At 40.3% G+C, this 25,213-nt stretch overlaps 1 protein-coding gene across 2 annotated transcripts in view; it reads right to left on the bottom strand.

Moving 5' to 3' along the window:
* Window positions 1-319: 319 nt before the first annotated feature.
* Window positions 320-25,213, bottom strand: part of LOC122539931 (neurabin-2-like) — a 223,942-nt gene continuing 199,048 nt past the window's right edge. For both annotated transcript variants that reach the window (XM_043675131.2, XM_043675130.2), the window contains exons 10-11: window positions 20,451-20,547; window positions 320-7,169 (exon numbers count right to left, since the gene is read on the bottom strand). In XM_043675131.2, the coding sequence (XP_043531066.2) occupies window positions 7,116-7,169; window positions 20,451-20,547 (151 nt within the window). In that variant the 3' untranslated portion in view covers window positions 320-7,115. The remainder of the gene's footprint in view (window positions 7,170-20,450; window positions 20,548-25,213) is intronic.

The raw sequence follows: 25,213 nt of genomic DNA, 5'->3' as shown, positions 1-25,213 counted from the left end.
CTCAGTATGACTTCAGACAATGCAGTTGACTCTTAGCTGCCTTCTGAAAGATCCGAGCAAGTTCCACAGTGTATTCAAGTATGTGCCTCAACACCACTTCACAAGAGAAGTTAGGGATAATCAATAAATGCCATAATATGTTCACATCTCTGAAATGATTATCAAAATAAAATTGTTTTTACTTGGCTGTAAGTCAATCAGTATCAGATAGTTATTATATGTCGCTGAAATATCCATTAAATTGATGTTTTATATTAATTCAGTCAAAAAGCTGGATTTTAACTTCAACCACTTATGAACTTGTGAATAAAGTCAATAATGGGTTCCATGCATCCCCACTGTTTGTAAAATTTACTGCAATGTCATGTACAATAGCAATAAATAAAAATGGAACAATTATATAATAGCTTATTAAGGAACACACAATCATTAATCAATAGCATTATTTACTCAGCACCATAAAATGATCGATTAGGAATGTTATCAAATAACAAGAGTAACATTTAAATAGAAACATCACTGGCTGAATAAAGTACTCAGGTTCCATTATAACTCGAGCACAGGTTAGCCTCTTTAATGATCATACTCATTAAATATAACAGGTTTCTATGTAAACTGAATTATTATATATACATGCATGTTTAAAGGATAGTTCTTTCTAGAATCTCATCAATTGTTCTGTTAAGCTTTTTGTCACAATTATTGAGCTTGCCTTCCGCTACAGTAAACATTATCAACAATGAATTGAACTGATTTTTATTCCATTTAAACCAGGCAATTATCCATCCTTTGTTGTGCTGTGATCATCAAAACAATTCATAACTCCCAAGATATGCTTCATTCAAGTTTACAGTATCACAAATTAATATAAAATACACTTATAATTACACTTTTCTTGTTTAAGGCTTCCACTTTGAGTGTTGAAACTTCACAAACCATAGTAAGAAAAGGAAACTGAGAACTAATGAATCTCCAATCACAATGTCTTCATCCAGAAGCCCTACTTCCGGTTTTGACATACGCAAGTTGTTGTCTCACTTTTAAATAGTTCTATATTACAGTAATTATGGTTTAGATTAAACTTCAAAGAATGCAAACCATTTATTTACTAGCTGCATTCACAGACTTGACTAACAGCTGAAATACTCTTGTCATTGTCTAATATTGCTGCAATAACAATAATGCAAGTTCTTAACGGATTAAAAATACAAAAGTATTCTGCAGGGGACGAAAAGTGATACTACTTCATTTAAATCAAGGATTTGAACTATGTTGTGTAGCAACAATGTTAACAATTTTTGTATTTGTTATTTACTTATCCCTTCCTGCTTCCCCCCATGAAGTTTCTACTATTTTCATGCCTCATTTCCTGATGTTGCTAACTCAAGCCAGGGTATGTTTCTGTTAAACAGCTCTTCAACACCCAGCACAAGTAGCTATTCTGTTGATATTAGCCTTTCTTTTGCATTCATTTAGTGGATGTGGGCTGAATTTACTGGTAAGCTGATAAACATTGACAGGATTTTGTTTCCATCGGGAAAGCATAGTACAGGAGCCAGATCCGGTCCACACTGGCTATCCACACGGTTTCAATTTTATATTGGATATTCTGGATAATTTGCATGATGACTTGCCTAACTGTTAAGTGCATTGGTATTTCAAGCATGTATGGAAGGATTATTCTGGCAACTTTTTAAACTTAAATCAAAAACCCTCTGATGAATGATTCTTTTATAACCCTCTCCCAGTGAAGGAGGTGAACACCAACACCAATCAAGAGGCTTATAGCAAATTAGCAAGCTATTTCAGACACTTTCTAATCAATGTGTTCAGCAGCACACCTCTGGAGTAGGTGAGGCTTGAACGCAGACCTCCTAGTTCAAAAGCAGCAACATTACCACTATGCTACAATAGTCCCTTAGCAGCCCATTTTAAACAAATGTATCTCTAGCGGTCAATTCTCTGTCAGCCATTGGCATGTATCAATTTCACCAACAAAGTCTTTATACAAAGCTTTGTGTAGTTTTTGTATATAAGAAGAGAAAGTAATCTTCATCATTGAAACCCTACAGTGTGGAGACAGGCCATTCAGCCCACTAAGTCCACACCAACTCTCCAAAGGGCATCCCACCCAGACTCACCCCCTACCCTATCCTTGCATTTCCCATGGCTAATCCATCTAATCTATACATACCTGAAAACTATGGGCAACTCAAGGTGGCTAATCCACCGAACCTGCGCATCTTTGGACTGTGGGAGGAAACTGGAGCTTCAGAGAAAACCCATGCAGACACACGGAGAATGTGCAAACTCCACACAGTTACCTGAGGCTCAAATTGAATCCGGGTCTCTGATGCTATGAGGCAGCAGTGCTAACCACTGAGCCACCATGCTGCCCCACCGCAGCAGGAAAGATAATTATGTCATTTTACCCCTTCTTAGTCAATCGCAGTGCATCTACCCAAATGTTGGCAGAGATCAGCTTTGTACAGAACCTGTCGTATAATCAGGGGATTTTACAATCTCTGAAATTCAATATCACTCCAGGTGGCACATTCACCAAATGAGCCACTATTAATGTGCTGCCATTATATCTGCGGAATAATTTTTTTTGTTCACCCTCCCTACACTATGCACTATTTACTGATTGAAGGGTGAGTAAGTGATGTACTTGTAAGTCTCTCTATCTCCCTACATATACAGCTCTTCAGCTGATCTTAAAGGCAGACATCCAGGCAAAGTAAATTGAGCTGACCTCAGTTCACCTCTCTTTCTGGAAGCGAACTATCTTCAGTGCCTTCCCAGTGACTTTGTTTATACGATACAGCTTTTATACATATACTGCTCCTTTGCATTTTTGGTTTTTCGTGATCATACCATTAAATTATTTTAAAGATTCAGGTTTTAATATTGAAAAGATGACTGTGCAAGGGATATGTCAATCATTTTTATGCAATAATATCTGAAGATGGAAAATATATGAACTTAAAAGGGCACATCCTACAAAAGTGGAATTGTCAACTTTATTCTGTGCTGTTTGAATTCATGCTACACATCATTAGAAGAAATGAGTTCAGATATGTTTAATATACATTCAAAATAAGGTAGGTTTTAAGAGATGACATTCAAATTTAACATGGGGCAAAACACCAGGAGGAGCCTATCTATCATTAGCAAGACATTCCCAGAAACATTAATAACTCTGTTCCTACTAATTTCTTGTAACAACTTGATGTGATCCTTGTTATATAACTTAAGAATCTTTTGGACAAGATTAATCATAGTAAAAAAAACAGAAGATTAATAATTTCATATAAGCTAGATAATACCTTTTCAACAGGAAATTTAATTAACATTCAGCTAACATGGTTGAAAGCCATAAAATAAACAATTTAACTTTGTTGAAGTTTGTATACATTTCACCAAATACAATTATCACATAAACACAAGTGAAATCAATCAATCCCAATATAATCTCAAACAGTGGGCACAGGGCTTAATGCAAATGATTGGCTGCTGAAATCTCAAAACTATAACAGTCTGCAGCAACAGCACCTGTGTATGTAGTTAACAAAAACCCAATATGGCTCAGTGTTTTCCACCTCTCCTTCCAAAATGGTGGAGAAACGGCAATTCTAAACAAGAATTTGAACCAGGCTAGATGTGTAGCTTGCTGCTTAAGCTCCAGTACTTTCCATATTTGTCTGTGAGTGTACATTGCAATATCCAGTATAATGTAGAGGCATTTTTTGTGCTCTTCAAGGTGACGGATGTCAGTGCTAGTGGAATATTTTACTACTTTTTGCACCTTGTATTAACACAAACCATTGTGATGACATGACTAAGATGCAAAGTCATGTTTCCTCTAGACCATTATAATGATGTCCCTTAACTGTACTCTCATTTCATATATCTCTATCACGCTGTGTGATTTGAAATCTAATGTTAATTATTGCTGAGAAATTGGCTCAGACTGACCAATGACATCCACTTCAAATCACTAGAGACAGGAAAAGGACATTGTCACTCTATCAGTTTGGAAAAAGTTCAAAGGACAATGTCACAATGAACCACCCAGTCCTTTGTAACATATTACTGGCCACTTAGTATAGGTGGAAAAGTTTTAATTAATAAGTAATAAAACTTCATGAATGTTCTGTTTCCAAAATTGTTTTTCTCCCCCTAACCAAACCTCCAGTCTGCCACACACAAGCACGTTCCTTCCTTTCTCTAGAAAGATCAAGGAGAGAGGAGATAGACCTCATGTTTCTAGCTTTCCTTCACTGAGCAGTACAAATAGACTGCAAGGTTCTTACTCCAGAGGCTAATCTAACCTCCAGGGGACCACAATCATTGAGTGTAATATAATTCAAGTAGTGGCAATCTCATGACAGTAGAAATTACGATTTGAACTTGCATTTTTGATGGACTCCAGAAGTCTACTTCAAGCAATACTGCCATTTATATCTAATGTTTCAATTGGCTTAGAGAGATAGCAAATATCCAGGACTGGTATAAACTTTCTAGGACCCTGATCATCTCATTTGCGAGGTGTTAGGAATATTAAGGCAAGAACAGCTGGCACCAGCAGTCAGTGAAGAGCCGTGTTGCATGAACAACAATTTTAGTAATGAAGAGGGTTTGCAACATAGAGGTGAAAAACTGCTGGGTACAAGAGGTGACACAGGCTGGGTCTGATAGGTAGCTAGACAAAACTTCAGAGAATTTTATTCAAAATGGTGATTTTACTAATGATATCTTCAAATACCCCATTCTGAAGTCCAATGAAACTTGCGCACTACCCTTGTGGGCTGACTCGGGACACGCTTCTCATAGGCCCCCTGCATTGGGTTTCACCTGGTATGTCTACAAGATGACAGAATTTTTGCTTTTATGCCCTATCATAAATGGAACAGAAGCTTATTATCAAATTTCAACCCTTACTTTAAGCAAGTCACATGTAAACTTTATCCAGTTGCATACTAATTTCTCAAAACTTAATTGATTGGATCAATTTCTGCACAGTCTAAGATGTAGCTTAGATGTTCCTACAATTGTTACCCATCCTGTAAAACATTTTTTGTTGCCCACACACTTCTTTATAGTGTTGCTACATTCAATGAAGTTGCGTCATGCTATGAAACGAACATGTGGAGCACACAAATGAGTATAATGAGGTTGATCACTGGGGGTTCTCGGGAGGAACTTACTAGTTTTATTGTCAATAATTAATCCGAAACTCAACAATGTACAGTACTTTTTGGGTAACTCATCTGGTCATGATGCCAACAATATAGATATCAGATCCAGAATGGACAGCTTACATACTTGGAAACTTGGCCAAGCTGAATATCCAGCCTCTCTCAGTAGCTTGTAGTGAGACTGGGACAGAGTATGCTGGTAATAGATAGAATGGTACTCATTGGTTAAATATTTATGGATAAGTATAGCAACTGTAGAAATGGAACAACGTTCCATGCAAACAGCAGCATCTACCTCCACACCATACCATTTGTACATATTCCAGTATGAAATTGATTATAGTGTGTACATGTACTTTTATTCTTGTTGGCATGGTAACAAACAGGAAATAGAACTGCAGACTCTTTTGCACATTCAAGTCTGAGTAAGTTCTCTGAAGAAACATGCATTCTCTCTTCACCTGACTCAAGCCATCTGTTTCTATCTCATCCCATTTGGAACTAGTAAGCGAGTGGTCATAGCCATTGAGAAGTTACAGGAAAAGTCAGAAATTGGCTTTCGCTAAGGAATAAATCTGTGATGATCGGTGGGTAGAGCAAGTTAAAGGGTTCTAAAAAATATATGCTAGAATGGATTGATATATGTATATATATTCCTTGCACTACCATCCTCCAGCCTGTGGAGAAATCATTCAATCACAATATCAGACTCCTTTGCTTCTGTAATACACAGCTCTAGAACCAATCTTGCCATGTAACATACTATTTCTTTTTTACAGTGCTGCGCTGTTCTTTTTTGTTCTTACATTTTACACTACAAATTACATGGATTTCAGCTATACACCTACACAAACACTCATCTTCATTTCTGTACATATGTAATGTCATTATTGAAAAGATCTACCAAATATGGCACAATGAATAACAATAGGAATGAATGATAAAGCTTGATAGATCCAAGAGAAGCATGGAATAAGGAAGCAGATACAGTAAAAAACAGCCAAATACCAGGAATGAAATATTTTCAAAATCTTTAACTGAGCAACCATCTACTTCATTAGTCCATTACAGTGACCACTATTCAACGTTACATTCCCAGTTTAATATACAAGTTTTTAATTCCACTTCATACTCACTTGTTCAGTAACAAAGTAATGAAATTTGGTTTATCGTTTTAAAATTATGTCTAATAACAATTTTTGTTAAGACAGGTACTGGTACTGTCACACTGTGCAGATGTAAAATGAACCATCCACTGAGGTGACAATATTATTAGTAATATAATGCTTTCCAATACAGAACAAAAAAAAACACAAATAGATAAAGTAAGTATGGCTTACATTAATTCGCAAAAGTAAATTACATATAACAAGAAAAAAAATACACCATTGGTTGAACCTGCCTTTGAGTTCAGACAGTAAAAAACTTGTGCATTCTCACTCATGACATAATGACAAGTTACACCTTTCTTTTATTCTTAAAGTAATAGTTCACCAAAGACTTAGAACTAACAGCAACTCTGCAATTTACCTTTGTATTAATGATGCCCTCAATGAATATTCATTTGTTAGAATCTTTTTATTATTTTTATATAAACTAAATAAACTGAATGGGACAGTCCTAGTTCTGTGGCTGGAGGAGCAAGTCCAATCCTAGTGCAGACCAGTTCATTGCTGCCCATTACTACTTCACTGAGCAGCTCTGATTTGGCCATCTGTTTGAAAGTGACTTGGCAAATTGTTTTATGTAAGACAACAATGCAAAACTTCCCTTAAACACAATCCTTTGCACTGAGTGCAACTTGTACAAACCTTCCAGAGGAAAACAAACAGGAAAATGTCAATTTTCCAAGGCCTGTTGCTCCGACGTGAAGGTTTTATTTCAAGTACAGGTGATGGAAAGAGATCTTCATGTCTAAATTGCATTGGAATTTTTCATTGACTCTAGACTTGTCTCCAGTTCAGTAACCTGTAGAAAATATTCATGAAACAGCAGTGAGAAGTGTGTCTAAAAATACACATAATCATTCTTTTCATATATTGCTACCCTAATTTTAGTTAATTGACTGCACCATCTTTTAAGTGGCTGTCATGGAGACTGGGGAGGTGCAAGTACTCATGGACAGGACAATTTGCTTTTCTCTGAGCGGCAGAAATAGGTATTTGGATATGCCATTCAGTCCCTGAAGTTTGTTCCTCCTTGAAATCTGATAATGGTTGGTGAAATAACTCCAAGGAGGCAGGTATCCCATCACCCAGTCACTTTTTATTTACACATGCACTGTCCAGGACACTGATCAGCTAGCTCAGAACCAATCCCTGGAATAAGGAGACTCTCTCAATCTCCCGTTTATATCTGCCAGCCAGGGTTCCCTGATTGGCCCAGATTAACAACCCCATTCAAAGATCTCATAGTCAATGAGATCCAATTGCACCTCATTCAAATCACTACAGTTGGTACCTATCTTAATTTCACAGACTCACTTTGGTTCCTTTTAAAACTATCACTAATTTTTATGTGCGAAAAGATTCTCCTGATTTCATTCCTTAACAGTATGCTCTAACGGTATGTTTACGTCCACTTGTTCAGGACTTGTTCTGGATATAGTTTCTCTCCACCCACTCTGTGAAATAATTTTAAACATCTCATTTGAAAAAATGTTAAATCCTCCATTCTTATGGCAATAAAAGCTTCAGCCAGGCCATTTGTTCTCGTAATTATTAAGCCTGTTAGTCCCGATATCGTTCTGATGAAGCTGCTTGACACTCTATCCATTCAAAGCCAATATATCTTTCCTGAGGTCTTGTGCTTACTCACTACTCAGGGCTTTGTAGAAGCAGAGTTTTAAACAACACAGGATAAATTCTATCCGTTTCTGTTCCAGTTTTCTCGGGTTAACATTCTATTAACTTCCTTTTTACTATCTTTTGCACCTGGATACAAAATAAAAAAGAAAATGATTTGGATTTTTCCAAGAATGAACCAAAGAACCACTCTTCAACATTCCTGATGAAGGGCTTATGCCCGAAACATCGATTCTCCTGCTCCTTGGATGCTACCTGACCTGCTGTGCTTTGCCAGCACCACACTCTCGACTCTGATCTCCAGCAACTGCAGTCCTCACTTTCTCCAAAGAAACACTACGATAGTGCTGTTACAATGACTGCAATTCCAGTTGTAAAGTTCTCTTTCCAATTAACTTTCAATAAAGAAAGATTTGGACTTATGCAATTCATGAACTCGCAATGTCTCAAAGTGTGGCACAGCCAATTAAGTCCTTTCGATGGATAGTCACTTATCTACCATAAGAAATGTAAGAATTGCTTCAATTTAACATTTTTCCTGATCGGACCATATGCAGGCCAATTCTCTACCTTAATCAACCCTAGTCGTTACTGTTGACTATTGTCATAATTCAATTTAAATGCATTTCCCAATGGATAATGGACTAGTCACGAACAAGATGTAAGCTCTGGTGACACTGGGATACGGTGAAAACTATCTGATTCACTATTGGCCTCTTTCAAGGGGTCAAAATCTATAAGAGCATAAATCTCTAAAGACATTCTTTCTTATAATTTGTTAATAGAGATGTCATATAAAAGGAAGAAATAAATCAAAAATTTCATTTACATGTCAAATTTTAACTTGGTTGAGTGGGTCGCTTACCATTCAGACACATATTAAATGTTTTGAATTATGCAAGGATGAGTCTGAAAGATAATACATTGATAGCAATTACATTACTTGGCCGACAAATGTGAGGAGATCAACTCTGAAAAGTTAAATAGATATCAAAAGGGCTTCAAAATTAATTTAGTGTTTTCATTCCAAGCCTTATTAAGACAGAGGCAGTAACAAAATATTCATTAAGCTTGGCAATTCACATTAATTTATATGCAAAGGAGTCATTGACTGTTTTATTATTTGTCAATTCAGGAAAGCAGGGCACCATAGGGATATACCAGGGGTATATAGGTGAATAAAGTAATATAAACCACATAATAAGGTACCCAAGAAGCACCAGGTGAGCACAGAGAGAGGCCTGGAGGACTGTGGATAGTGTAATTGTCTGGATGCTTTAGGTTAAAGTTCCACTCTGAGACTTGGTAGTCATAGAAGGCGTGGTAATGGCATGGCCAAACAGGCCAAAGATAGTAACGGCTGCAGATGCTTAAAGTCCGAGTCGATAAAACATGGAGCCAGAAAAGCACAGCAGGTCAGACAGCACCGAAGGAGCAGGAAAGTCGACGTTTCAGGTCAGGACTCTTCATCAGGACTGGGGAGGAGGAAGGGGCCTCAGAGATAAATAGAGGGGGGTGTGGTGGGGAAAAGGTAGGTGGGATGGTAATAGGTGGACACGGGAAAGGCAGGTGGGATTGTAATACAGTACAATCTCGATTATCCAAACATCAATTATCTGAATTTCAGATTATCCAAACAAGATCTCAAAGTCCCATAAAAACAGTATTAGGCAACTTAGCATTCAGTTATCAGTTAAACGGCATTATGGTGTGCATTATCACATAACCAAGGCATGTTCAATAACCAGCACTCAAATTACCGCTTGCTTATGATCAGATCAGTTATCCGAACGAAATACTCCCTGCCCGTCTCATTTGGATAATCGAGGCTGTACTGTATATCTTCTCCTACAAAAAAATGTTATTTTGCATTCAACAGTGTTAATTTGTGATCATCTGCATTCAAAAGTGATCCTTTAGCTATCATTTGACATAAAATATTGGTCAAAAGATATAGACGGTGATCAATTGCCATGAAATAAAATCATAAATAGTTTAAACAATATCATCTGTAAATACTGAGCTTAAATTTGAGTGTCCAGATGGTATTCAACTGACAAAAAAAGCTATTAAGAAATCTGTTCAATAGGAAAAACTCTAAGTTACAGCAGTCAGAGCAGAATTGAGCAAGGGGGTCACCAGAAGTGGCAGGCTAATCATAAGGCTAGCAACCTCAGGAGTAGAAAGGCGTTGCTCTCCTCAGTGGATCCAGTGTTTTTTTTTAACTTCTTAAAATGCGGTGGGGATTGCAGGAAGATGGCATCTTTGAGGAAAGGTTGGGGGTGGCTTTGAGATGTTACCCCCTTGACACCCCACTCAGAGCTATGCCTCCAGCTGCCTCTAAATTGGGGCAGTTGGAGCTCAATGTCCCCAGACTGTCAGACAGGTCATCTTGGCTTCCCATTTGGGGAACTAGGCACATTCCTCACCCGCTGGGAATGTACACCACAATCCTAAGGAGGTGGAGGGCATGAGGAGGTCAGTGAGGCCTTAAATGGCCATAATACTACAGCTGAGGGTCTTGGGTTGTGGCAGGTTCCGAAAGTCCTCTGTGGGCCTTCACACTCAAAGTAATTTAACTGGTCATCTGGTGAGCATATGGCAGGTGTCTATCTAGGAGCCAAACCACCCAATTTTCTTCCACTTCTCTTCCAATCTCCAGAAAGAGGAAAAGTCCACATTCCAACTTCAGCTATCAAATCTTTCTAAGTCCTAGCTGAGACAGTATTTGCACTCAGTGAGTATATTGTTTAACATAGCATCAGTGTAGAAATTACTATATGATTATATAGTGGTGTGGAGGGGGTGCAGATATCTTGAGGAACTGTAGTTTTAACAAATTTGAGTGGAGCTTCCAAAGCCATAGAAACCAATGACCAGGAGTAGGCCATTCAGCCCCTGAAGCGGCTACCCTGTTCTAGATCATTGCTGATTATCTGTCTCAAATCCAGAACACAACCATGCCTCCCCCAGAACTTGATAGCATCAGTAACTAAAAGCTATCAGTATCTATCTTAAACTTAGTTAAAGACAAAGCTTCTATGTCCTGCTGGGGGTAGAGAATTTCAATGACTTCCTATCTTCTGTGGAGCAATTCTATCTCATTGTAGACCTAAATGTCTTGCCTTTTACTCTGATGCCAGCTCCTGTTCAAAGTAGGGAGTTGATTTGCACTGTCTTTGCTGTCAGGACACAAGCATAAGAACAGGAAGTCATTCAGAAAGAATGTGTATTCACCTGATCAGCTTTGAGAGGAAAACAACACATATCACTGTCAAAATGTAGTGAAACCTATCTGCATGGGTATGTTCGGGTATCCAGCATACTTGGTCAGCTTGAAAGGTTAAAGTTGATAGCATCTCAGAGACTCACAGACAAGAGAATTGGATATCTTGGAGCTATGTTTCTTCCAGATGAGAGACAACATGTCCATCTACTGCTTTAAGACTTGAGGCGTTACAGGCTGCAGGCTCTGGGTCTCTGATGGATACATGACAGTGTTCAGTTTCAGGGCTGGTACAGGTGCACAGAAGATGGTTTAGTATTTGGGAATAACCACCAGAATGTCCAGCAGGTAGTATCTGGTCTCACTCCACCAGCAGGGAACCTAACCGCCCTCACGGGCTGAGTGCTCAGTCACGGCAATGGCATCGGCGATGGCAAGTGAGCCCAGCGTGGACTCGAGTGGGTCCTGTGGAGACTCACAGCAGCGGCGGTGAGTCTGGGTTCCCAGCAGCTTCTGTATTGACGAGGCGGTCTTAGCGCCAACTGAAGGCTGCTGCAGCAAAGGCGAGTTTGGGTTCCCGTGGGCATCTATATCCATCGCCGATTCATGGAGGCAGTAGTGGGGGCTAGTTTAGGCCCAGTGACAGCAGCTGCTTTGGCAGGATGGGCTCATGGCAGTGGTGGAGTCAGGTTTGAGCCAGTACGGTACTCAGCAACATCAGTGGTGGTTGCATTGGCGAGGTCCAGTGTGTACTCCCAGCGGTGAGGATGTCAGTGGAGGTGAGACGGCTCCAAAGTTTGGCAGTTGTTGTCTCACTGGTGGAGGGGTGGCAAATTGGACTCAGGTCTGGTCCATGGCAGAGTACTTAACAAGAAGGACTGTGAAGTTGAACACTTTTTCTTTATTTTTCTACCTTCTACGTTTTGGTTTATTTTTCTGCATTTTAAGGGAGTGGCGACACCACACAATACTTTTCACTTCATTTTGTAACAAAATACGCATGACAACAAATGAACAAATATCCTTGCAGAGAGATTTGCTGCTGCTACTCCGAGGCTTTAAACTAATAATGTGGCGCTTGGGGGTGGGAATCAAAGTAATAGTGAGAAAAAAGGCTGATGCTAATACAGACACGGAGAGCAAGTCCATTTGTCAAGACAGACAAGAGCTTGGCTGAGAATGAGGTAAGACTGATAAATTATATTGCATTTACTTCAATGCAAGAGGCCTGACAGGGAAGGCAGATGAACTTCAGGCACAGTTGGGAACATGGGACTGGGATATTGAGAAACGTGGCTCAGGGATGTATAGGACCAGCAGCTTAATGTTCCAGGGTATAGTTGCAATAAGAAGGACAGAAGAGGAGGCAAGAGAGGAGGGGAAATGACATTATAGTTAAGGAAAACATTAAGGCTCTACTTAGGGATGATATTCCTGGAAGATCGTCCAGTGACGATATATGGACAGAACTGAGAAGTAAGAAAGGGATGATCACTTTGTTGGGATTGTATTATAGGCCCCCGAATAGTCAGTAGGAAATTGAGAAGCAAATATATGAGGAGATCTCAGATATCTGTTAGAATATAAGGGTTGTAATGTTACGGGAATTTAACTTGCCAAATGTAGATCGGAACTGACATAGTGTGAAGAGCTTGGATGGGGAGGAATTTGTTAAGTATGTACAAGAAAACTTTCTTTTCAACGTGTGGATGTATCAACTACAGAAGGAGCAATATTTGACCTTTTTGGGAAATAAGGCAGGGCAAGTGACTGAGGTGTCAGTGGTGGCGCACTTTGGAGCAAGCGATTATAAGTCTATTAGCTTTAAAATAGTTATGGAAAAGGATAGAAATAATCAAAAAGTTAAAGTTCTAAATTGGAGTAAGGCCAATTTTGACAGTATTAGACAGAAACTTTCAAAAGTTGATTGGGGGAAGCTATTCGCAGGTAAAGGGATGGTTAGGGAATGGGAGGCCTTTAAAAATTAGATAGTGAGAGTGCAAAGACGGTATGTTCCTGTAAGTGTGAAGGGCAGGGCTGGTAGATGTAGGGAATGCTGGATGACTGGAAATTGAGACTCTGGTCAAGAAAAAGGAGGCATACATCAGGTATAGACAGCTGGGATCAAGTGAATCCCAAAAGGAGTATCGGGGCAGTAGCAGTATACCTAAGAGGCAAATCAGAAAGGCAAAAAGGGAGTGTGAGATAGTTTTGGCAAACAGAGTTAAGGAGAATCCAAAGAGATTCTATCAGTACACTGAGGGCAAAAAGAGTAACGTCGGAGACAATAGGGCCCCTTCTAAGTGTGGAATGCAGGAGATGAGTTAAATACTAAATTAATATTTTGTATGAGCATTTACTGTGAAGGAGGACATGGAAAAACATGAAATAAATAATGATGTCTTGAAAAAATTTAATATTATAGAACAGGAGCTCTTAAAGCACCTAAAGGTAGATAAGTTTCAGGGACGTGATCAGATGTTTCCCAAAGAACTTTGTGGGAAGCCAGGGAGAGATTGCTGGGCCCCTTGCTGAGATATCTGTACCAACAACAGTCATGGGTGAGGTATTGGAAGACTGCAGGTTGCTAATGTGGTGCCACTATTTAACAAAGTTGGTATGGAAAAGCCAGGGAACTATGGACTGGTGAGCCAGACATCAGTGATGGGTAAGTTGTTGGAGGGGATTCTGAGGGACAGGATTTACATGCATTTGGAAAGGCAAGGACCGATTAGGGATAGTCAACATGGTTTTGTGTGTGGGAAATTGTCTTATTAATTTGATTGAGCCTTCTGAAGAGGTGACAAAGATGATTGTTGAAGGCAGAATGGTGGGTGTTGTCTATGTCGAATTCAGCAAAGTTCTCGACAAGGTTCTGCATGGTTGGCTAGTTAGTAAGAGTTGGGATCCAAGATGAGCTAGCCAACTGGATACAAAATTGGCTTGAAGGTAGGAGACAGAGGGTGGCGGTAGAGACTTGATTTTCAGACTGGAGGCCTGTGACCAGCGGTGTACCGCAAGGATTGGTGCCAGGTCCATTGCTTTTCGTCATTCATATAAATGATTTAGACGTGAATGTAGGAGGCATGATTAATAAATTTGCAGATGACACCAAAATGGGTGGGGGGTCGGGGCAGTGAAGTAGATTATCTCAGTGTACAATGGGACCTTGATTAGATGGTCAATGGGCAGGGGAGAGACAGATGGAGTTTATTTTAGATAAAAGTGAGGTGTTGCATTTTGGTAAGGCAAACCAATGCAGGACTTGTGTACTTAATGGTAGGGTACTGGGAAATGTTGCCAAACAAAGAGACCTAGGAGTGCAGGTGCATAGTTCCTTGAAAGTGGAGTCGCAGGTGGACAGAGTGGTCGGGAAGAAGGCCTTTGGCACGCTTGCCTTCACTGGTCAGTGCACTGAGCGTAGGAATTGGGATGTAATGTTGCAACTGTACAGGACATTGGTGAGGCCACTTTTAGAATACTGTGTACAGTTCTGGTCACTCTTCTATAGAAAAGATGTAGTTAAACTTAAGAGGGTGCAGAAAAGACTTACAAGGACTGGAGGCTTTGAGTTATAGTTATTACATAATACTATATTTAATATAGCCAATTGGTTCCTCACAATATCGCTTCAGAAAACTATCTCAAACAAATTTCAGAAATTCTTCCTCCTCAGCACTGGTGCTGATTAGATTGACCTGTGACTACTGCACTTACCTTGTTACATACACCTCTAATTTCCTTATGTAGACCATGCTCTGCATCACCACTTGTGTTTGGTGATCTATAAACCATTACCGCCAATGTCTGCTGCCCTTTGCTGCTTCTTAGTTCCACCTAAATGGGGTGGCACGGTGGCTCAATGGTTAGCACTGCTGCCTCGCAGCATTTGAGACCCAGGTTTGATTTCCAGCCTTGAGCCACTGTATGTATGGGGTTTACATATTCTCCCTGTGTCTGCGTGGGTCTCCTTTGGGTGTTCAGTTTCCTCCCATAGTCCAAAGACACGCAAGTTTGTGGCTTGCCCATGTCAATTTGCCCACAGTGACTAGGGATGTGCAGACTAGGTGGGTTAGTCAAGAAAAATGCAGGGTTACAGGGATAGGGTATGGGGGTGGGGCTGGGTGGAATGCACAATGGAGGGATGGTGTGGATGTAATGGGAAGAATGGCCTCTTTCACACTGTAGAGATTCTATGATTCTGATTTCACATCCTGTTCATCCACCTGGAGATCCTCTCTTACTAATACACTGACCCTAACCATTATTATCAGCACCACCCCAACTACATGAAGTCCACACTGACCCTCAAACAGCATTCCACTCAGACCCAAGGATTGGAATCATGCTACTCAATTGGTATCTAAATATACCATGCATAGCATATATTGACCCTTAGTAAATGGTGGATGTGGGTTGGAGAATTGGAACTGTATTGCTATATTATTATCATATAATAATATTCCAGCGCTGGAGCCTGAAAAATGACTCGAGCTGCACAAAATGAAATCGGGTTGGCTTTGTTTCTTTGTCACTTGAAGACAGACAAACTTTGTTAAAGCACCCAGTTTGTTACCTAGAATGAACAACTTGCATTCCTGTTTATTTACACAACTAACATAGTCATCTTACACTGACCTTATCATGGTAGAGACACTTCATAGCTTTCCGGACTCTATGCTACTTAGTTATTGCTTTATTAGTGAGTGAAATCAACCTTTTATTTCAAATGTATTTACACAAGGTGTGGAAATTAGTGAATAGGCCAGCAATTATTGCCCAGACGGCTGCTAAGTGTTAACCACTTGTCTATCTGTTACAAGAAAGATGTTAAACTTGAAAGGGTGTAGAAAAGATTTACAAGAATGTTGCTGGGGTTAGAAGGTTTGAGCTGTACGGAGAGGCTGAATAGGCTGATGCTAGTTCCCTGGAGCGCTGGAGGCTAGAGGCTGAGGGTGAGAGTGACCTTATAGAAGTCTATAAAATCATGAGGAGCATGGATAAGGCAAATAGCCGAGGTCTTTTTCCCAGGGTACGGGAGTCCAAAACTAGAAGGCATAGGCTTAAGATTAGATTCCCTACAGTGTGGAAACAGGCCCTTCAGCCAAACAAGTCCACACCGACCCTCTGAAGAGTAACCCACCCAGACCCATTTCCCTCTGACTAATGCACCTAACACTATGGGCAATTTAGCACGACCAATTCACCTAACCTGCACATCTTTGGACTGTGGGAGGAAATCAGAGCACCCGGAGGAAACCCACACAGACAACAAGCAAACTCCACACAGACAATCGCCCGAGGCTGGAATTGAACTCAGGTCCCTGGCAATGCGAGGCTGCAGTGCTAACCGCTGAGCCACCGTGCCACCCAAGGTGAGAGAAGCTAAGTAGCAGTTTTTTCAAAGAGAGGTGCTGCGTGTATGGAATGAGCTACGAGAGTGGTGGAAGCAAATACATTAAAACATTTAAAAGGCATCGGGATGGGTATATGAATACGAAGGGTTTAGAGGGATTATGGGCCAAATACTGACAAATTGGACTAGATTAATTTAGAATATCTGGTTGACAAAAACTAGTTGGCCCAAAGGGTCTGTTTCTGTGCTGTACATCTCTATGACAATGTTATGGGTCTAGAGTCACATGTGGGCCAGACCAGGTAAGGGAGGCCGATTTCCTTTCCTTAAGAACATTAGTGAACCAGATGGGTTTTTACAACTTTAACAGTGGTTATATTGTCACCATTGGGTTAGTTTTTGTCTTTCAGATTTTTACTGAATTCAAATTTCACCCTTTGTGGGAATCAAACAATATGCCTGATCAGTAACCAGAGGGGTGAATTCACTGGTCCTGTGACATTACCACCACACCACCACTGCCCCACGCTTCTGCAATTTTGAAGTCTTCTCTGTTCCAGCCTTTTCCTCAGGACAGGAAACTTTCAATCCTGGGCAGAATTCTTCTGGATGGCAGGGTTTCTTGCACTGTCACCAAAAATATCTTTGGGGGGGATCTGATTGAGGCTTACAAAATCATGAAGGGTATAGACAGGGTGGATAGAGACAAGCTTTTTCCCAGGGTGAAGGATTCAATAATGAGAGGTCATGCTTTCAAGGTGAGAGGTGGAAAGTTTAAGGGGGATACATGCGGCAAGTACTTCACACAGAGGGTGGTGGGCGTTTGGAACGCGTTGCCAGCAGAGGTGGTAGAAGCAGGCACAGTGTGAGAGTGAGGCTCCCCTCCTGCCCAAAGCTACCCCATTGGGTATGCCCCAGACTATTCCCAATGGTGCCCTGCACCGCCCTGTGTCTTCAGGGAATCAAACAGCCATCTGGGGGGGGGGGGGGAAGCAAGTGCCACATTCTATTACCCCTTCCCTATCTATTCCCAGTGAAAAAAAAGAGGTCCCACGGATGTGCTCATAATATCGACATCATGGTTAGGGCTGTAAGACAGAGGTAAAAGTCTTACCCTCAAATTTGTGTCTGTATCATTGTTTATACATGTCAATTTTATCATGAAATTAGAGAACAGGAATAAAACTGAGCTTTGGGGTTGACAAAATCGTGGCTTCGAAATCACTATTGCCAACATCAGCGACTTAATGTGTAACATTCGAGTTCATACAGCATTCTTACATCAGTTTACCTTACTGTTAAGCGACTTATTTTAAATGCTTTGATCTTTCTGCAAAAAGTTAAATGTCATGCAGCTGCATGAAGTACCAATCTTTAAAGATTACCAGTAGATTCAAGATGTCTAATCACTGCAGCACATTGCCATGCTCTTTCTGAAGACGGGAAGGTTCTTTTTACATGTTTGTATAAAAGTTACCTGATGACACCACAAACACTATATCACTGATGAGGTCCCTGTACCCTACAGTTTCAAAATCTGCACAGGTATTAAACCTTCAAAATACATTGTTTTTGAAAATAATTGATATGGAAAGTATAATGGAAATTGGGTTAAAAAAGTGGCTAAATCCTTGAGAAGAACATTGCCATGTAATTCCTGATAAACTATGATTCTTATTTTTTAAAATGGAAAACATTCTGTTTCAACCTGTAAGAGGTTTCCCATCAATTTAAAGTAGTACAAGACTGAATTCTCCTGGGTTGCTCCGACAATATAGTGCTAAATGTTTATGTTCCTCTATACTGCTCTTGCCAAGGTAATAAGTGTGTCTGGAGGTGAAAATGTAGTGCATTTTGAACGCCGAGTATGCTATTCCAGTTCTGAAAGGGATAATCATCAGAATTGAACCTCTAGACAAAAGTATTGTTCAACGGAGGCAGCTTTACACCAGCGAACACTGTGCACATTATCAGACAAATTATTTTGTGTGTTTGCATTGTCTGCTTACAATGTGGTCTGTGCTTTCATTTGCATCTTAAATTTACATTTAAAAGTTGCTCCTGTTGTAAATCAGAGATGATGGAATATGTATGCTCCAAAAGCATACAGTCGAGGAAGAAATAATTGCATCTCAGAGGTAAGAGTGCCCTCCAGTGGACATCCTACTTCTAATTCATTTCCTTGAAGGGTTGATGAGTGAACTTCACTGCCAGCATCCTATTTTTAATGAGTTTCAAAACAGACATGATGGATTCTTTATGTTAGAGCCGTGACGACTCAATATTAATTATGGCTTATGCCAGCTGGTCAGTTCTGTTACACCTGTTATTTTCTGTTGCACCGGTCAGTGCTACCCAAAACAAATTCCTGGTTGAGAGAGCTGCTGCATAGAGAGAGAATAGGTCTATTGTTGTCTGAAGTTTAGAAGAATGAGAGATAATCTCAGTGAAACTCACTGAACAAAGGAAATTCTTTGAGAGTTTGATAGAACAGATACAGAAGTTGACAGTGTGGTGCTGGAAAAGCACAGCAATTCAGGCGGCATCCAAGGAGCAGGAGAATCGATGTTTCAGGCAAGAGTTCTTCATCAGGAATTCCTGATGAAGGGCTCTTGCCTGAAACATCAATTCTCCTGCCCCTAAGACACTGTCTGATCTGCTGTGCATTTCCAGCACCACACTCTCGACTCTGATCTCCTGCATCTGCAGTCCTCACTTTCTCCGTGTATAGGATATAAGCTGTTTCCACTGGCTTGAGAGTCTAGAATTAGGAATGCTGGTCTTTGGACAAGGAGTAAGCAATCTCTGATTGACATGAGGAGACATTTTTTTCACTCAAACAGTTATGAATCTTTAGAATTCTCTACCCCAGAGAGCTGTGGGCACTCAATTGATGACTTTATTCAGGATCAAGCTGATGGATTTTTGAGCACTAAAAAACTTAAGGATTAAGACTGATATAGAAATTAAGTCTCGACTTTATCATATGGACAAACAGGTTTGATGGGTAATATGGCTAATTCCTATTGTTTATTTTAATAAAGTTTTCTACCTAATCTTAAAATAGTTAAGGGATATTCGAGGTATACAATATTGGTATATACAATAATATTTAAGATAGGCAAATGAGCAGAGGGATCTTGGTGTCCATGTACACAGATCTCTGAAAGTTGCCACCCAGGTAAATAGTGCGGTGAAGAAGGCATATGGCGTACTGGCTTTTATTGGTAGAGGAATTGAGTTCCGGAGCCCTGAGGTCATGTTGCAGTTGTATAAGACTCTGATGCGGCCGCATCTGGAGTATTGTGTGCAGTTTTGGTCGCCATACTATAGAAAGGATGTGGAGGCACTGGAACGGGTGCAGAGGAGGTTTACCAGGATATTGCCTGGTATGGTAGGAAGATCATATGAGGAAAGGCTGAGGCACTTGGGGCTGTTTTCATTGGAGAAAAGAAGGTTTAAGGGTGACTTGATAGAGGTGTACAAGACGATTAGGGGTTTAGATAGGGTTGACCATGAGAACCTTTTTCCACGTATGGAGTCAGCTATTACAAGGGGGCATAGCTTTAAATTAAGGGGTGGTAGGTATAGGACAGATGTTAGGGGTAGATTCTTTACTCAGCGAGTCATGAGTTCATGGAATGCCCTGCCAGTAGCAGTGGTGGACTCTCCCTCTTTATGGGCATTTAAACGGGCATTGGATAGGCATATGGAGGATAATGGGCTAGTGTAGGTTAGGTGGGCTTGGATCGGCGCAACATCGAGGGCCAAAGGGCCTGTACTGCGCTGTATTTTTCTATGTTCTTCTATGTTCTATGATATATTCACTGTATTCTACTATTACGAGGAGGCTGGAATCATACCTTGCTCTGAAGTTTCTCAATCTCTTCTTTATGTGAGTTTTCAGTTTCTTCTAAAGTTCTCCTTTGAGCTGTTTCCTTTTTCAGAAATTCTATTTCCCTAAAAAGAAGTTTAAAAAGCCATGTAATAGAAATTAAAAAACCTGAAATTCTCAAAGTCCAAATTTCTGTTATTCAAATAATGAGTTAGACACCAATGGATGAAGTTTTAAGCTGCTATGTTAAGTTCCTGAGTGTGCTACTGTTGGTGGTGTGGTAATCTAAACTGAAGGTAAATAATGGACAAGGGGCAATGAGATGAGAACATTAAATACATCTGCAGACTGGAAGCCTTTTCTGAGAATCTATTAATATTCTATGCTTTTTGATATCATTCAACAGGAATAACTTAGAATAAACGACCAATGATGCTTAAGTTCAAATAACTGGCTGAATTGGAATTTGTTTGTAAGTCATATGCAATTATCTATGCAGTAAAATGTTCTGCAAAATAGCCCATTCACAATCTCTTAGATCAGATATTGGCAGAATTTTCGTAATTTTAAAGACTGAAATGACCCAAAAATCAATAGATTGAACATGACAATTGCAGCAGATTTTGCTTTGGTGAGCATCTGTACCTTTCATACACATCTCCAAAGGTTTTATTAACAGTTAATGTATTACAGATTAAGAAAAAGAAAGAGAAAATCTATTCTGTAGTGCCTGCACAAACTCTAGATATCTGAAACGGCTGTACATTTGCAATGTAGTTACTGTTGTGATGTAGGGATTACACCAAGGGCAGAATTTAATGGAAACTCCATCGTGAGGTTGATGAAAGGGGTGCGTTTATCCTGATTAAAGGGTGCGTGCTGAGGATCCACGCTACCTTTAAGCTTCCACCCAGATGAAATCTGAGGTAGGAAAGTCCGGGCTGTCCATCCTGTCACCAACTGGACATTAATTAGCCACTTAAAGGCCTCGTCCGACAGCCCGGAGCTTTCCACACAGAAGCATGACAAGCAAGCCTGTGTTGGGTTGTTTGTAAAATACACCTCTTAGGATCGAATGGGAAGATTTGGAGGCTTTGTTCAAAGCTGTACGATTGAGGGATTCGGCCTCGGTAGAGTCACCCACTAACAGAAACATTGAAAACAGAAGCAGAAGTAGGCCATTCGGCCCTTTGAGCCTGCTCTGCCATCCATTATGATCATTGTTAATTATCCAACTCAATGGCCTGTTCCTCCTTTTCCTCCATATCCATTGATTCCTTTAGCTCCAAGTGCTATATCCAAATCCTTCCTGAAATCATTCAATGTTTGATCTTGTTGACTTTCTATGGTAAGCAAATTCCACACTCTCTACCTTCTAGGGTAGCAAATTCCACACTCACTACTCTCTTGATGAAATTTCTCCTCACCTCAGCCTGAGACCATATCTTAGACTGTGATCCCTGGTTCTGACCTCCCCCATCATTGGGAACATCATTCCTGTGTCTACACTATCGAGTCACTAGAATTTTATAGGTTTCTATGAAATGCACCCTCATTCCTCGGAGCTCCAGTGAACACAATCCCAAATGATGCAACCTCTCCTCATACATGTAGCATTGGAGGCTGAGTGGGGGGACCTTATAGAGGTTTGCAAAATTTTGAGGGGCATGGATAGGATAAATAGGCAAAGTATTTTCCCTGTGGTCGGGGAGTCCAGAACTAGAGGGCATAGATTTAGGGTGAGAAGGGAAAGATATAAAAGAGACCTGGGGGCAACTTTTTCATGCAGAGGGTGGTATATGTATGGAATAAGCTGCCAGTGGAAGTGGTGGAGGCTGGTACAATTGCAACATTTAAGAGGCATTTGGATTGGTATATGAATAGGAAGGGTTTGAAGGGATATGGACCGGGTGCTGGCAGGTGGGACTAGATTGGGTTGGGATATCTGGTCAGCATGGAGGGGTTGGACCAAAGGGTCTGTTTCCATGCTGTACATCTCTATGACTCTATGTGTCCTCCCATCCCAGGGACTAGGCTCGTAAACCTACGATGCACTCCCTCTGTAGCATGAACATGATTCCTCAGAATGCAGACCAAACCTACACTCAATATTCCAGAAGCAGTCTCACTAAGGCCCTGTATAGTTGCAATAAGACATCCCTACTTCTCTACTCAAACCATCTCACTATGAAATCACCTCACCTGCTGCATCTTCACTTCATGTATGAGATCACTCAGGTCTTGATGCATATTTAGTTGCAAACTAGTTATTTGTCTTTACATAGAACTACCAGGGGAGCAATGATGGGAAGAGAATTTTGACCAAATTCAATTGAAATCTGGTTGAAAGATACAGGACTCCATACACTTAGTTGGATTCCTTCCCTGTTGATACTCTTCATCACATACATGGTCAATCATTAACTTGCCTTAGATATTTGACACGATATAAAAATACTAGCCCATTGTATTGTCTAAATTGATATGAGTCAGAAATAAATAGAAAATCCAATTGCTATTCCTATTCCTAATAGCTTTGGACTTTATGAGCATCTACATAGAGAATTTAATATCCCACTAGAGGCTTGAGTGGTAACAGGTAAAATATGGAGTCAATTTCCTGATCCTGATAAGACTTGGAAATGTCATCAAATAACAGATTACCCTAAGGATCACTTTATCAGAATGTCACATCAATTGTAACTAACTTACACCAAGAATATTCTACTCATTCAATTAATGTAAAAAATAGCAAAGGGTTCCACGTAAGGGATGCAAAACTCTCAATGACAGCACTAACTTATAGCGTTTTAACTTGTGGACAGCCAACTGAAGGTCCCACAATGAATTTGTGTCAAATTGCCAAATAATTCATGTTAAACAACTGACCCCTTTTAATTCAACCCCACTTTTACAGGTCAGCACATATTGAGCTGATGGCTGTTCCCTTAAGAAGTGAGCTCTTCGCCTCCATTACTGTCTACATTCAACTTTCTACAGACTGCATTATTTTCCTGCCAGACAGGAGGTGGGACACTCAACCTCAGCCCCTCCCACAGCTCTATTTCTCAGTATTGACCAGCTGAAATGCCATTAAAGGCAGCTATTCCATGGTAGGAACAAATAAGTAAAGGCATTCCAATGAATTAACATTAATGTCACTATGTTTTGAGGTAAGCTCAGCATTTGGCAATACCACTGAAGTGAAAATACAGAGACTTTCTGATAGAGACAACAAAGTTCGGAAATTCGGTTTGGGGTCACATTGGATGCCAAGCTTGTGAACTGCCTGGTTCTGTCTCAGTGTCTGGAAAGGCGAACAAGATTGACTGCAAGTGTTTGTTGCATTGTCCAAAGGAGGTTCAACTCTAAATGTGATTTTCTGTTCAATCACATGCTGCTTATCAAGGGAACCATTTTATTGATTTATAACTGACCTCTCACTCAGGTGTCTATTAGTCCACTTTCAGAAGGCAAGCAGAATGCAAATAAAGAAATGAATGAGATTGCGTGATTTAGTTTGGACCACAGTATTTTTCTGACGAGATATTTTTTCAGTCATGAAAATCTGAATACTAAATTTACAGATAATTCAAAAGGTAGAAAACTACGTTGTGAAGACAATAAAATGAGTACAACGGGATCTTGATCAGTTGGGCCAATGGGCTGAGAAGTGGCAGTTTGAGATTAATCTAGATAAATGTGAGGCTCTGCATTTTGGAAAGGCAAATCAGGGCAGGACATTTACACTTAATGGTAAAGTCCTGGGGGAGTGCTGCTGAACAGAAAGACCTTGGAGTGCAGGTTCATAGTTCCTTGAAAGTGGATAGGACAGTGAAGATGATGTTTGGTATGTTTCCCTTTATCGGTCAGTGCCTTGAGTATAGGAGTTCGGAGGGCAGGTTGCTACAGTACAGGACATTGATTAGGCCACTTATGGAAAATTGCGTTCAATTCTGGTCTCCTTGCTACAGGAACAATGTTGTGAAAATTAAAAGGGTTCAGAAAAGATTTATAAGAACCTTGCCAGGGTTGGGTCGGAGGGTTTGAGTTATAGGGAGAGAGGCTGGGACTATTTTTCCTGGAGCATTGCAGACTGAGGGGTGACCTTATAGAGGTTTATAAAATCATGAGGGACATGGATAGGATGAATAGCCAAGGTCCTTTCCCAAGATAGTGGAGTTCAAAACTAAAGGGCATAGGTTTAAGGTGAGAGGGAAAGATTTAAAAGGGACCTAAGGAGCAGCTTTTTCACACAGAGGGTGGTGCATGTACGGAATGAGCTGCCAGAGGAAGTGGTTCAAGCTGGTACAATTACAACATTTAAAAGGCAACTGGATGGGTATATGAGTAGGAAGGTTTAAGGAGATATGGACCAAATGCTAGCAAATGGGACTAGATTAATTTAGGATACCTGGTCAGCATGGACGAGTTGGATTGAAGGATCTGTTTCCATGTTGTACAGCTCTATGACTCTCATAGGGTTGTGTGACTTTGGACTTATGGGGTGGAGGTGGAGTAATTGGATTTGTTTTATGGAGGCGGTGGATTGGTTCTTGTTAGGCAGAACAATCAAAAATTGATGGGAAAATGGAATTTGAAACACGAACAGATCAACCATAATGTTACTGAATGGCAGAGCAGCCTTCAAGAGCAAAACGACCTACATCTGCCCCAAATTTATATGTTTATATATTCTCTGCCATAGGTGTAGGTCATAGTCTGGAAGTTATCCTTGGGAATATTAACAGATTAATGCATGATATTCGTGCACAAATTATGTTTCTCTCC

Source organism: Chiloscyllium plagiosum, unplaced genomic scaffold (genome assembly GCF_037043375.1).
Source record: "Chiloscyllium plagiosum isolate Xiang-an unplaced genomic scaffold, Cpla_swu_hap1 HiC_scaffold_32, whole genome shotgun sequence".
Classification (NCBI taxonomy): domain Eukaryota; kingdom Metazoa; phylum Chordata; class Chondrichthyes; order Orectolobiformes; family Hemiscylliidae; genus Chiloscyllium; species Chiloscyllium plagiosum.
This window is presented reverse-complemented; position numbering and strand designations above follow the sequence as displayed.